The 14,896-nt window shown below is 43.9% G+C and overlaps 1 protein-coding gene across 2 annotated transcripts in view; it reads left to right on the top strand.

Annotated features, from left to right (window-relative positions):
* The window catches only part of KCNQ5 (potassium voltage-gated channel subfamily Q member 5), a 670,041-nt gene extending 667,365 nt beyond the window's left edge, over positions 1 to 2,676 (top strand). For both annotated transcript variants that reach the window (XM_077487389.1, XM_077487388.1), the window contains one exon: positions 4 to 2,676. In XM_077487389.1, the coding sequence (XP_077343515.1) occupies positions 4 to 945 (942 nt within the window). In that variant the 3' untranslated portion in view covers positions 946 to 2,676. The remainder of the gene's footprint in view (positions 1 to 3) is intronic.
* The last annotated feature ends 12,220 nt before the right edge of the window (positions 2,677 to 14,896 follow it).

Raw genomic sequence — 14,896 nt, 5'->3', positions numbered from 1 at the left:
CAGGTGCAATCAATCGAGTCAAAATTGGACAGCCTACTTGATATCTACCAACAGGTCTTAAAGAAAGGATCTGCCTCAGCACTGACTCTGGCATCATTTCAGATGCCACTATTTGAATGTGAACAAACTTCAGATTATCAAAGTCCAATAGACAGCAAAGATTTGTCCAGTTCTGCACAGAATAGTGGATTCATAACAAGATCAGCTAGTGCCAACATCCCTCGGGGGTTACAGTTTGTACTTACACCAAATGAATTCAGTGCACCTGCTTACTATGGATTTAGTCCAGCAATGCAAAGCCAAGCAACACAGGTGTCAGCAAATGTGAGTGATGGACCTGTAACTATGGTAACAAACAGTATATCAAACCAAATAAGCCAGGCCTCGAAGCCAACAGCACCAACAACATTACAAATACCAGCCCCACCCCCATTGAAACATATCAGCAGACCAGAACCAATTCACATAATTCCTATGACCACAAAAGAAGATACTTGTGATGTCACCTCCTGCCTTGTTGCCTCAAAGGAAAGTGTACAGTCTGCACAATCAGGTTTAACTAAACATTTTGTAAGGAGGAAAAGCCTTGATGCAAATAATGGAGTACTGTCTTCGGTCCCCTTTTCACATAAGGATTTTGGCAAATCAATTTCTGTGCAAAATCTGATTCAATCTACAGAAGAACTAAATGCACAGCTTTCATGCAGTGACTCAAGCGTCTCAAGAGGCAGCCAGGAACTTTATCCACAATGGCGGGAGTCAAAGCTTTTTATTGCAGATGAGGAGTTGGAAACTGAAACATACAATGCTGCCTCTGAGCCTACTGTTGAAACCACTTTATTATCTGACTCTTTGAGGACTGGAATAGCAGTTTCATCTCAAAGCATTAGCAAAACTAGGGATGGTGCAAAAAACCTAAGCCCTCCTCATGTCAAACATATGTAAAATTATTATTATTATTTTTTTTTGTGTTTATGGTTCCTTTAGTCATCATCGATATCATTGCATGAATTATTCTGAAAGCCCTTAAAAAAAATGCTAGATTCAGAAGGAAACTGAAAGGCAGGCCATTTCTGGGCCATCTCTTCTAGCTGCATGCTAATGCATGTTTCAAGTGAAGAGAACGAAATAAACAAGAATATATATAAATATTAAGAGATTTAACCCTAGAAACGTGATTATATGTTACTTGGTAAAAAGGTTTGTTGCCTACCAAGCAAAGCCACAAAATATTGGAACATCATTCTTAAAATGACCCTATAATTTAATGGCACTGTTTATAAATCAAAGAGTCCAAAGCGCCTTGATTATAAAGAGAACACGATTTTGTCCAAATTTGAAGTGTATAGTCATGTTTACAAAGAGAAATATATGTTACAGCTGCTAGCAATTGTACCAAGGAACGTAAAAGAACTTAAACTGCTGCTGTTGTGATGGCAAGTACACATTAACTCACTTCTTTTAATGCACACATAACATGAATGTTGATTTCTGTATATTTGTTTGGTAAATTAGTGTTGTGACAAAAATAACATTGGCACATCACTTTCAGGTTTTTTTCCTAGGAACATTCTTTTCCTATGAAAATTTATATAACATGGAAAAGGTCACTGCAGTCTTAATATTAAATACTGTACAAACTCTTTCATTAAGGACTAAACCAGTTTACTATGAAATAAATTCTGCCTCCATATTTTTTTTAAAGTATTCTTGGATGTTAAATGATAGGCTTGTTATTTGAAATTAGTTACATGATGTATATTGTATATATGGAGTCCATGTCTATAAATTTGCTACCAGGGATGTCATTTCAGAGGAAAGAAGAACTGTGGTCAGTGTGTTTTTTTTTTTTTCTTTCATTGATGGCCTTGTATGTATTGAAGCCATTTTTTGCAAATACCTACACACAGTCCTAGTCATAATTCAGATGAAAACTCCTTCCATTCTCAAATAATGTCCCTGATTTACAAATGACTTGTGTTCTCTTGCTCTTATCTTACCTGAACAAAGGATTGGATAATCAGTTCCAAAAGATGTCTGAAGCACAAAAGCTAATTACTGTTTGCCATTTCAAATGGCGTTTAGATTTTTTATTTAATTAGTACAACATCAGTTTGATCTTATTAAAGCTTGTTTACTAATACCTTTGTGACATTATCTAGGGTATCTCAACATCTCAGCTCATACTAGAAATAACCTATTTTGAATGTCTGCATCTTTTTAGCCAAATAACAACTCTGTACATTGAAAAGTATTGTATAATGTGTACATCTATACATATTTTTTTTCTTTACTTTTATTTTAAGAAAATGTTTCACGTGCCTTTATTTCATTGTACATTGCCATATATTATAGTTATGCATTTTGGTAGGAGATTATAAAATACAAAAATAGTTTTTATTTAAAAAAAAAAAAAGTTTGTTACTTTGCTTCTTTCCTTCATTAGACTCAGCAGGTACCCTTAGTCGATTTAATTGGTAATTTATTCACACATAACTTGGTAAACTGTATTTGCCTTAAATGAAATGCTTGAGAGCTTGGAATTTACTAGTTTTAATTTAATTTATTTAATAAAATTTTGTGCACATAACTGGGCAATTCTATGAATCATATATAAAGAATATATTGGATATTTTTCCTCAAAGTGGAAATAAAGAGGGGATATCTTTTCATTTGCGCACTGGATCTTGTTCATGATTTTACATTGTATATTGTGGAATTTCTGATATAAAACCACACAAATTGGAAACTACTGTGTTAAATGTCAGCTTAATGTTTTAAATTCAGCATTAATTTATCAAATAGGAAGAGATCAATCCATAATTACATCGGAACCCAGAACGAATATTACAAAGTTAATACAGACATTTGCGTCTGTTTGTCACTTTTGTCTTTTTTCAGAAAAAGAATAGAGAAGTGTGGCAACTAATCGGGACAAATTTAATTGGTTGGTATAGTTAACTATTCCAACCTTACTCAATTTAATTCTATTTGTAAATCAGGGTTTGCAACTATCCAAATACCCATTGTACAGTCAATTTACTTTAGTTAGAACAAAGCATTAACGTATATATGAAATCCAAACAACGGTTTTGCATAGAGTGGTGAAAGAATCCCCTGTCAAGGTTTTATTGCTGTATGTATTCCTGTCAAGGAGATTTTGCTTTATCTATTTGTCCTGGTAACCATTTTTCATCAAATTAAAGTGAAAATCCAAATGTTTAGTTGTCACTGGAACAGGAATAAAGGGAACATCTTTTAATGGGTACACCGACAACTGTCTAGGAGGACATTGTCCTCACTCACTCACTCACTCACTCACCGCAGTAACACCCAGATGGCAATTATTAATTCCGTTGTTTATCCAAAATGAAAAGGTTTTGGCTTTAGATATATTTTAAATATGTTGAAAATGTGTTCTAATACAATTTTCTCGACATGTCTTTGCATGAAGGGTTTTCATGCAAAGCTTTAAAAAAGGTTTAGATAATTGGCCATTGACATTAGACAGTTGTTAATGCACAAATTGAAATGTGTTTGCAACAATATACCTTGTGTGTGTGTGTGTGTGTATGTGTGTATATATATATATATATATATATATATATATATATATATATATATATATATATATATATACAGTATCTCACAAAAGTGTACATTCCTCACATTTTGTATAACAGTGTAAATTTGTTTTTGTCTCCTCAAATTAACTCAACACACAGCCATTAATGTCTAAACTGTCTAAACAAAGGTGAGTACACCCCTAAATGAAAATGTCCAAATTGGGCCCAAAGTGTCAATACTTTGTGTGCCCACCATTATTTTCAAGCACTGCCTTAACCCTCTTGGGCATGGAGTTCACCAAAATTTCACAGGTTGCCACTGGAGTCCTCTTCCATTCCTCCATGACGACATCACAGAGCTGATGCATGTTAGAGACTTTGCGCTCCTCCACCTTTCATTTGAGGATGCCCCACAGATGCGCAATAGGGTTTAGGTCTGGGGACATGGCCATCACCTGTGCCCTCAGCTTCTTTAGCAAGACAGTGGTCACCTTGGAGGTGTGTTTGGGGTCCTTATCATGTTGGAATACTGCCCTGCGGCCCAGTCTCTGAAGGGAAGGGATGATGTTCTGCTTCAGTATGTCACAGTACATGTTGGTATTCATGGTTCCCTCAATGAACTGTATCTCCTCAGGGCTGGCAGCACTCATGCAGCCCCAGACCATGACATTCCCACCACCATGCTTGACTGTAGGCAAGACACACTTGTCTTTGTACTCCTCACCTGGTTGCCGCGACACACACTTGACACCATCTGAACCAAATAAGTTTATCTTGGTCTCATCAGACCACAGGACATGGTTCTAGTAACCCATGTCCTTAGTCTGCTTGTCTTCAGCAAACTGTTGGCGGGCTTTATTGTGCATCATCTTTAGAAGAGGGTGCCTTCTGGGACAACAGCCATGCAGAACAATTTGATGCAGTGTGCGGCGTATGGTCTGAGCACTGGCAGGCTGACCCCCCCCATCCCTTCAACCTCTGCAGAAATGCTGGCTGGTAACACTCATGCATCTATTTCCCAAAGACAACCTCTGGATATGAAGCTGAGCACGTGCACTCAACTTCTTTGGTTGACCATGGTGAGGCCTGTTCTGAGTGGAAGCTGTCCTGTAAAAGCGCTGTATAACCACCGTGCTGCAGCTCAGTTTCAGGGTCTTGGCAATCTTCTTATAGCCCTGGCCATCTTTATGTAGAGCAACATTATTATTTTTTTAGATCCTCAGAGAGTTCTTTGCCATGAGGTGCCATGTTGAACTCCCATTGACCAGTATTAGAGAGTGAGAGCACTAACACCAAACTTAACACATCTTCTCCCCATTCACACCTGAGACCTTGTAACACTAACGAGCCACATGACATCGGGGAGGGAAAATGGCTAATGGGGCCCAATTCGACATTTTCACTTGGGGTGTACTCACTTTTGTTGCCAGCGGTTTAGACATTAATGGTTGTTTGTCGAGTTATTTTGAAGGGACAGCAAATTTACACTGTTATACAAGCTGTACGCTCACTACTTTACATTGTAGGAAAGTGTCATTTCTTCAGTGTTGTCACATGAAAAGATATAATAAAATATTTACAAAAATGTGATGGGTGTACTCACTTTTGTGAGATACTGTATAGTGCAATCTATATGAAAAATCGACAAGGTTTATTAATCATCATAATCATAAAAAATGCTAATGTCTTTCTACTGTGTGGCCTTAAGTATAGCTAACTGTCAAATGAAAAACATTCCATTTATATACCCTTTACCCCACAAAGAAGTGGGCAGAGTTAATCAATATTCAACATTTGCTCACAACATAATAAAAAATCTGCATAGTTCACAGATGAGCAGTATCCCAAACAAACAAAACTTACTGTACCTGGAAAACACAAGGAAAATGGATGTAATTTTAATTACAGTTTTACATCCCAGAATCCCAGCAATGATTCAAACGCAGAAGCATCCTGAAACCTAACCTATGAATCCAATAAACTTCCTGTACCAAGAGTCTCCTGCACAAATCACCACCTTGTGATGGAAAAAGCCCTTTAGAGTCCATAAAAACAAAAAAGAAGACATCCCCATTGAGCACATAAAAAAATAATAATATTACTGCCACAACAATACTTACGAGAAAATCAACAGAGTATTTAAAGGTAAAATCACTCATGATTTTACATTATTTTCATCATGGTTAGACCATGGTTTACAGGGTAGGCAGGCCATTTGAAGCACACCCATATCTTACTCTTTTGCATGCCTGCTGCTGTCCTTTATATTGGAAGTCAATGTTAGTGCCACTTACATCGGTGATCAGTGCCTGTGCCCTCCTTACATTGGTGGTCAATTTCTGTGCCCCCTTGCATTTGTGTTCAGTGTTCCAAATTTATAGTTGATAAGCTCCCTCTGTAAACTGTTGTTGGTCTGTTGTGGTCCATTAGCCTCCATTGCTGCTCAGTGTACCTCACTTTTCTTGGTGGTCAGTGGGAACAGTATTACTCAAAGGATTTGATCAAGAAGTACTAGCACAGGAGAAAGACAGAGGATTGTGAGAGTGGATGCCAGAGGAGGAAGGGGAGGTCTCTCCTAAATGTGAACACAAGCAGTGTTTACATTTGTGATCACTAATGCTGCGTACCCACGATCAAACAATCGGGTGGAAAAGTCCAGCAAACTCAAGTCCGCTGGACAATCCTCCCGTGTGTAGCCTTGACATACTTTTTTGACCCGAAAGTACGGCGGACTTAGAAAGTAGTTTTGCACTCCAATCTTCCCGCCGGACTTGCATTTCGGGGGACAATCCGGCCGTGCGTGTGCCAGTCCACCATACTTTTGAAATGAACGGACTTTTCCCGCCAGGAGAAAAGTCTGCTCATTTTGAGCGGGTCTCCAGGTAGGCGGGGCCTGCGAAGGAGAAGTCGCTGGCCCCGCCACCTGGTATGGACTTAAAGGGGAACCCCAACGCCGAAAAAAATCGACGTGGGGGTTCCCCCAGGTCCACATCAGACCCTTGTCCGAGCACACTACCCGGCCGGCCAGGAAAGGGGGGACGAGCGAGCGCCCCCCTCCTGAGCCGTACCAGGCTGCGTGCCCTCAACATGGGGGGTGCCTAGGGGAAGGGGGGCCGCGCGGCCCCCCCACCCCAAAGCACCTTGTCCCCATGTTGATGAGGACAAGGGCCTCTTCCCGACAACCCTGGCCATTGGTTGTCGGGGTCTGCGGGCGGGGGGCTTATCGGAATCCGGGAGCCCCCTTTAATAGGGGGGCCCCCGGATACCGGCCCCCCACCCTATGTGAATGAGTATGGGGTACAATGTACCCCTACCCATTCACCTGTGAAAAAAAGTACAAAAAAAAACACAACACAGGGTAAAAATAGTTTATTGCACAGCTCCGGGGGTCTTCCGTCTTCGGGGGTCTTCTCGCCTATCTTCTGCTAGCTCTTTTGCTAGCGGAGGAGCCCGGCTTTCTTCCTCGCCGTCAACCTCTTCTTCCGACTTCGGGGGTCTTGTCCCCCTCTTCGGTTCTTCTGCTGGGCCACCGCGCCTTCTTATAGCTCTTTTACAGGCGGTGGCCCAGTCTTCTGTCGCCGCCGCCGCAGCCTTCTGTTCTTCTGTTCTTCTCTTCAGATGTTGACTCGTCGCTCCCTCCGCTCACAATGACGGGGACCGGGCGCACGGCGACTTATATAGGGACATCTCCGGATGATGTCCCCGCCTATTATGATGTCACAGTCCCAGCATCCTCTGGGACTGTGACACCATAATGGGTGGGGACATCATCCGGTGATGTCCCTATATAAGTCGCCGCGCATCGCGTCGGAGCCATTGTGAGCTAAGCATGCGACGAGTCAACAGCTGAACAGAAGAACAGAAGGCGAGAAGACGGCGGCGACAGAAGACCGGGCCACCGCCTGTAAAAGAGCTATAAGAGGGCGCGGTGGCCTGGCAGAAGAACCGAAGAGGGGGACAAGACCCCAGAAGAGGGGGACAAGACCCCCGAAGTCGGAAGAAGGGCGGCAGCGAGGAAGAAAGCTGGGCTCCTCAGCTAGCAAAAGAGCTAGCAGAAGATAGCGGAGGAGTCCGTCGAGAAGACCCCCGAAGACGGAAGACCCCCGGAGCTGTGCAATAAACTATTTTTACCCTGTGTTGTGTTTTTTTTGTACTTTTTTTCACAGGTGAATGGGTAGGGGTACATTGTACCCCACACTCATTCACATAGGGTGGGGGGCCGATATCCGGGTGCCCCCTTATTAAAGGGGGCTCCCGGATTCCGATAAGCCCCCCGCCCGCAGACCCCGACAACCAACGGCCAGGGTTGTCGGGAAGAGGCCCTTGTCCTCATCAACATGGGGACAAGGTGCTTTGGGGTGGGGGGGGGCGCACGCCCCCCCCTCCCCCAAGGCACCCCCCATGTTGAGGGCACGCGGCCTGGTATGGCTCAGGAAGGGGGGCGCTTGCTCATCCCCCCCTTTCCTGGCCGGCCGGGTAGAGTGCTCGGACAAGGGTCTGATGTGGACCTGGGGGGAACCCCCACGCCGATTTTTCGGCATTGGGGTTCCCCTTTAAGTCCATACCAGCTTGCGGGGCCAGCGATGTCTCCTTCGCGGGCCCCGCCTACCTGGAGACCCGCTCGAAATGAGCGGACTTTCCTCCGCGTGTGTGGGCAAGTCCGTTCATTTCAAAAGTAGGGCGGATAGTACGGCGGACATAGTACGCCGTATTAGTCTGCTGAAAAAGTGCCGTGTGTGGGCAAGTAGCCCGTTCGGAAAGTCGGACGGACAGTCTGGCGGGAAGTCCGCCAGACTAAGTCCGTCGGATAGTCCGCTACGTGTGTATGTGGCATAAGATTGACCATTACATTGATCGCAACTCATGGAGCCACTCTGGCTCTGTGCTTTTTGCCTGTGCTTCACTTTCAAATGATACCATGATCAGACCTTGGGCACCTAGCAGATTTGGGGTAAGTGCCTTGGCTGCCCAATGCTATACATTCCTTAAATTGACTATATTTAGTTCTACTTCATTTCTGTATGTTCTGACATATCTGATGCATCTATTTAACACTGTTACATTATTAACATGCTGCATTTTCAACTATTTCAGTATAGTTACATGAGCCATAATAAGTTCTACTTCAGACTACAACTGAAATACCTTTCAAACTAGACCGCATTGCAAGGGTACAATGAAAAGGGATCCTTAATTTATGTATGACAGTGTCAGTACAAAGGCAAGCTTTACTTCTACACAGCCACAACAGCTGATGGGTGGCTATGGGGAAAATAGGTACCTGGGGCTGACCCTTTATAGCATAGAACCCCTAAAGCACATTCCAAAGCAACAAGGGAAACCAATCAGTTAAAAGAAAAAATACAGCCTACAAAAGAAAACTCTTAATATTTCACTGGAGGGAGGCGAGTCAATACTTTGCTGTTGTAACAGTGCAAGGACCGGCCACTCTATTAGTAGGATGGAAGACAACATGGTTCTCAAGGATACAGTTTGCAGAGGGTCTGCAGAATTTCAGTTCTGTGCATAGAAAGTTGGCTTCTCATCTTTCACTGGGTTTTTAATTCCTGGACCAGGGCCTGCAGCTTGGAAAGCTTTAGGAGGGAAGATGTTTACAAACCAGTGTCCAGGTCTTACTGAGGCTAAGAGGCTAAGTTGGTTCCCAGCAATGATCAAGGGCATAGGAGCAGTACACAGGCTCCATACCTCGACAGGAGTCACTGAGGTTGCAAGGGAGCAGCCAGTGTGTGTGCATGTCTGTGACGGAACAGATGGAGGCCCTAAGCATGAGTGCCAGAGCAGCAGCGAGCTGCAAGAAAGAAAGCTGTGAGAAAGCTGAGATTGCAAGAATCAGAGATACAGAGTTTGTATGGGAGCACAGAGGGACTGTGAGTTGGTCTGTGGGACCTGACCTGAGGCCTAAGCTTGAGGCACGAGCAATAGCACTGCAAGAGTGAGCTAGTCGAATTAAGTAATTTATTTTCATTTTTTCAGTGGAAAACTCCTGCGAGGGCAACCATTTTTGTGTGAACGTTTTTCTTTCTTTTTAATAAAAGGGGGTCAACAGGCCTTGGAAAAGTACTTGTGGACTGAATGCATTGGGAAACACTACACTTGAGCTAACAACCAATCAAACATCACACTGTCTAAAAAAGCTATAGTCTCCAGCTGCCAGGTGGTGGATGCCTGGTAGGGCTGTCTTTAAGGCAGGGCAAAAGGGGCAGCTGCCCTGGGCCCCATACTTGTTGTGGGGCCCAAAGCATCTGCCTTATACTTGCCAACTATCCCAATTTAAATTCTCTTGTCCCTTGAATTTTTAGTCTCGTGCTGTGTCCCACTGTCTCAGTGTGACATTCTGCTACTAATGCTGCCCAGCTCTGCCCTATTGCTATGTACAGATGACTCACCTGCAGACCCCGTGTTTATGTAACTAACCTGCATTGATATGTAAATAGTGGCGGCATTAATATGTAAATAGCTTCGGACCATCGGTCCTGATATGTAAATAGAGGTGGCAATCAAATGTATATCATACCCCCTGTGGTCATATCCACCATCTCCTCTGCTGAATGCTGCCCACTGGGGAGGTAAAGGAGCATGCTTGAAAGTTCTGCCTATAACTATGGTCATTAAAGTAGATGTAAACCGAAACATTACATTTGACCTAGGCACATCTATCTGTGGTGTTTACTTGTCTCTCTTCAAAGCCATAAGTCCTGTGGCTTTCTCCTGCTCCGTTCTTCTGTTATCAGCATGATAACTTCTGACAAGTTCTCCGTCAACCATGATAAAACCAGCCAGAATTTTTTTTCAGATTGGGTGCTATACTGTAAATAGTTTAGCAGAGAGCTGGTCTATTCATAGCACAGATCTGCTTTGTTTCTTCCTTTTTCTGCCTATGTGGAAAGTTGATGTGTGCCATTCCTCCAATTAGCTGTCTCCCAGTATATGGCAAGAATCCACATCCATAGGTAAATTGGGAACAGAAAATTCTAACATGATGTGCACTTTCTAAACAGTATATGAAGCTGAAGATTGCCGATATACAAGTGAAACTTATATAGAGAGATTTGTTTCATCTCTGTGTATCATCTGAGGCTGTTCACTTGGGGTATATGTAAGGGTTTACACCCACTTTAAGCCTAACATCAGCCTGTTCTGCAAAAGTAAGCAAATATGAGTGGAGCCACAGCACCATGAATTTTGGTGGATGTGAATACGCACATCTCAGCAGATGCGTGAAGGTGCAATTAACCATTAATAGCACTGCTGTGTATCTGCTAAATGGCAGCATATTTCTGTGGTGTCAGGAAAGCGATTTGCTTGCATTCCCCAAACACAAATGTGAACGTAGGCTAAATGTTAATCTACATTAGTGATCTACATTAGTGATCCGTTTAAATCTTCTCATTATATTGGGGCTTGGTGTAAAATCCTTTCATTCACACTAGTGACCAATGTGAAGGTCCCTCTTGGTCAGTGTAAATCCCTCCTTACATTGGTGGTTAATGTGAATGCTCCTATTATATTAGTGGTCAGTGAAAATCCCCATTACATTAGTGGTCAGTGTAAATCCCCATTACATTGGGGGCCAGTGTAAATCCCCATTACATTGGGGGCCAGTGTAAATCCCCATTACATTGGTGGCCATTGTAGAAACTCCTCTTAACATTTGTAATTGGTTAAAAAATCCAAAATTGCTTTGGTGGTCAGTTTTGAATTCTCCCTTACATTGGTGGTCCACATAGAAGCCCCCTTTAATTTGATGATGAGTGTAAATCTCCCCTTACATTGGTGACCAGTGTAGAAATTCCCCTATTGGTTGTTGTTGATGTAAAATCCCCCATTACATTGGTTGTCAGTGTAAATTCTTCACTATATTTGTGATCAGTGTACATTCCCCTTAACATTGGTGGTAAGTGCAAAATTGCCCTTACACTGGTGGTCAATGTAAATCCCTCTTTACATTGGTGGTCAGTGTAAATCCCCCCTAATTTGGTGGTCGGTGTAGAAGTGTCACCTTACATGGAGGTCATTGTATATCACCCTTTACACTGGTGGTTGGTGTAAATGTGTAGAAATCCCTCTTTATATTGGTGGGTGGTGTACAATTCCCCATTATCTGGTGATCAGTGCAAATTCCCCCTCACATTGGTGGTCAGTGTAAATCCCCCTCACATTGGTGGTCATTGTAAATTCCCCATTACATTGGTGTTCAGTGTAAAATCCCCCACTATATACTTGCCAAAGATTTCCAGTTTTGCTCTACATAATTCAAAATTTGCCACAGTGCACTGCCTTATAACTAATCCCACCCCACCACTGCCACTGATCCCATCCACCCTCCCAGCATTGCCACTGATCAAACTACCCCCTCCCCCAGCATTTCCACTGATTACAGGAGTTCTAGGATCCCTAGGGATTTCCTGTCTATTCATTCATCCCCTCACCTACCCAGATCATGGTGTGCAGGCAGTGAGGAGATGATGTGCTGTAACCTCTAGCAACCAATTAGTAAGCAGTAATGCTGTGGAGTAACCTCTTGCAACCAATCAGTGAGCAGTAAGGATATGCAGTAACCTCTAGCAACCAATCAGTGAGCAGTGATAATGTGCAATAACCTCTAGAAACCAATTAGTGAGTGGTAAGGATGTCCAGTAACCTCTAGCAACCAATTAGCAAGCAGTATTGATGTACAGTAAACTCTAGCAACCCATCAACAAGCAGAAGTCATGTGTTGTAACCTCTAGAAAACCATCAGTGAGCTATAATGTGTGCTGTAACCTCTAGCACCCAGTCAGTGAGTGGTAATGATACACTGTAACACTTTGAAAACCAATCGCAATCGCTGCCTGATCTGATTCAGTAAACTGATGCCTGGTCCCCTGTTGTGTGATGTGGTTCCTTTATTGGCCTTTAGTGACATAAAGGGGTGATGCTTTGAACCACAGCAGACAGTTTCCCCACTCTGCCCAGTTATTGACCAAGCATTTGTACCAGTGTTGTGCTCATGTATTGTCAAGATTGCTTATTAATTGTCCATGTATTATCATAATTGCCCACTGATTTCCCACAATCGTCTAGATGTTATGCCTATCTATTGCACACCAACTGACAGAATTACTAGTATGTTACCCAGGTTTATTGCCCACTTAAAATAAAATGACCTTTTCTCCTAATCAATATACAGCTGTCACATGACCCAACTCTTTACCAGCCTGTCTCTAGGGAAACAGTGGCATGAGGAGCTTTTAGTACTCTGCTGCTGGTCACATGTTCAAAATAAAAAAACAGCCTTTGGAATACAGAGTAAAAGTAAGTAATTAAGATGAATACTTTAAGCTGTTTTAAATGATCACACAAATATATATTTGAATTCAAATCTTTATTTTTGTCAATAACATGGTGTGGGTGGATTTCTGCCAGTCACAGGCTGTGCTTTAGAATAAGAGGGAAGTGAAGCCTCCATCAATCAAGATGTAATATCCCACACCATTGTGTTTAGCTGCTTAGTTTGCATGGAGGAGGGAGGGAGTGGGGTGTCATTTACCACTGTATATTTGCCCACATGTGTGACTCTGTAGTCACATGGGTTGCTCAGATGTTTTAGGAAGGAATTGCCCAGCATAGACACTCACTGAAAACTGAGCATGTGCATTAGCTTCCATATTGCTCTCCAAAATCTCCAACAGCAGTGGGGACATGGACAGGAGGAGGAGATAGAGAACAGCAGGATCACCCAGGTTTTTTGCAAAATACAGAAAACAAATCACATAGTGAAAGAGTATGATCAGCGTGTAATACAACATTTATTGATAGTTTTTATGATATGGGTTCAGGGCCGGCGCTACCACTAGGCGAAGTAGGCAGCCGCCTAGGGTGCAACCACAGCCTCTGTCCAGTGTGAGCTCAGCTCTCCTCTCCTGATCGCTCGCTCCCCATGGTGTGCCGTCGGCGCTACCAATCCCCCATGTTTCCCGCTGAGCGCCCCGCTGTGCTCACACGGGGTTTATCTCACAGCGCCGCTCCGGGACTCCTTTGCTCCAGCCTGTCCCTGTGGAGCGGCGCTGTGTGTCTCTGTGAGTGCAGCGGAGGGGCGGGGCCCTCGGCGGAGATGGGAGCATTGAGAGGTCTGTCAGCTGACCTCCCGCCCGGCAGGGAAATCATGGAGCGGGTGCACGGCGCTGGCCTGGCCCCGGCGGGGACATCGTGGAGCGGGTGGACGGCGCTGGCATGGCCCCGGCGGGGACATCGTGGAGCGGGTGGATGGCGCTGGCCTGGCCCCGGCGGGGACATCATGGAGCGAGTGGACGGCGCTGGCCTGGCCCCGGCGGGGACATCGTGGAGGCGGAGTGGGTGGATGGCGCTGGCGTGGACTCCTGAACAATTCTGCACATCCAGTGCTGAGGAGAGGCCCTGATGATGGTCGCTGAAGCATCAAAGAGCAGAGGTAAGGAGGAGGGTGGTTCTTCCCTGATCTACATTGAGCTGTATGGAGGGAGTTTGTGTGTGAGTAATGCAGGAACTAGGAGTCAGGTAGGTCAGTGTGTGTATCAGTGTGATGGTCAGTGTGATGGTCAGTGTATGTGTCAGTGTATGTGTCAATGTAATGGTCAGTGTATGTGTCAGTGTGATGGTCAGTGTATGTGTCAGTGTGATGGTCAGTGTATGTGTCAGTGTATGTGTCAGTGTGATGGTCAGTATATATGTCAGTGTATGTGTCAGTGTGATGGCCAGTGTATGCGTCAGTGTGAGTGTGATGGTCAGTGTCAGTGTATGTGTCAGTGTATTGGTCAGTGTGATGGTCAGTGTGATGGTCAGTGTGATGGTCAGTGTATGTGTCAGTGTGATGGTCAGTGTATGTGTCAGTGGGATGGTCAGTGTCAGTGTATGTGTCAGTGTCAGTGTATGTGTCAGTGTGATGGTCAGTGTATGTGTCAGTGTGATGGTCAGTGTCAGTGTATGTGTCAGTGTGATGGCCAGTGTATGTGTCAGTGTATGTGTCAGTGTATGTGTCAGTGTGATGGTCAGTATATGTGTCAGTGTATGTGTGAGTGTGATGGCCAGTGTATGTGTCAGTGTGAGTGTGATGGTCAGTGTATGTGTATGTGTCAGTGTGATGGTCAGTGTATGTGTCAGTGTGATGGTCAGTGTGATGGTCAGTGTATGTGTCAGTGTGATGGTCAGTGTATGTGTCAGTGTGATGGTCAGTGTATGTGTATGTGTCAGTGTGATGGTCAGTGTATGTGTCAGTGTGATGGTCAGTGTATGTGTCAGTGTGATGGTCTGTGTATGTGTCAGTGTGATGGTCAGTGTAGGTGTCAGTGTGA

The sequence above is a fragment of the Lithobates pipiens genome, unplaced genomic scaffold, assembly GCF_037356315.1.
Source record: "Lithobates pipiens isolate NorthernLeopardFrog02 unplaced genomic scaffold, aLitPip1_a1.2 Scaffold_18, whole genome shotgun sequence".
In the NCBI taxonomy this organism is placed as follows: Eukaryota; Metazoa; Chordata; class Amphibia; order Anura; family Ranidae; genus Lithobates; species Lithobates pipiens.
This window is presented reverse-complemented; position numbering and strand designations above follow the sequence as displayed.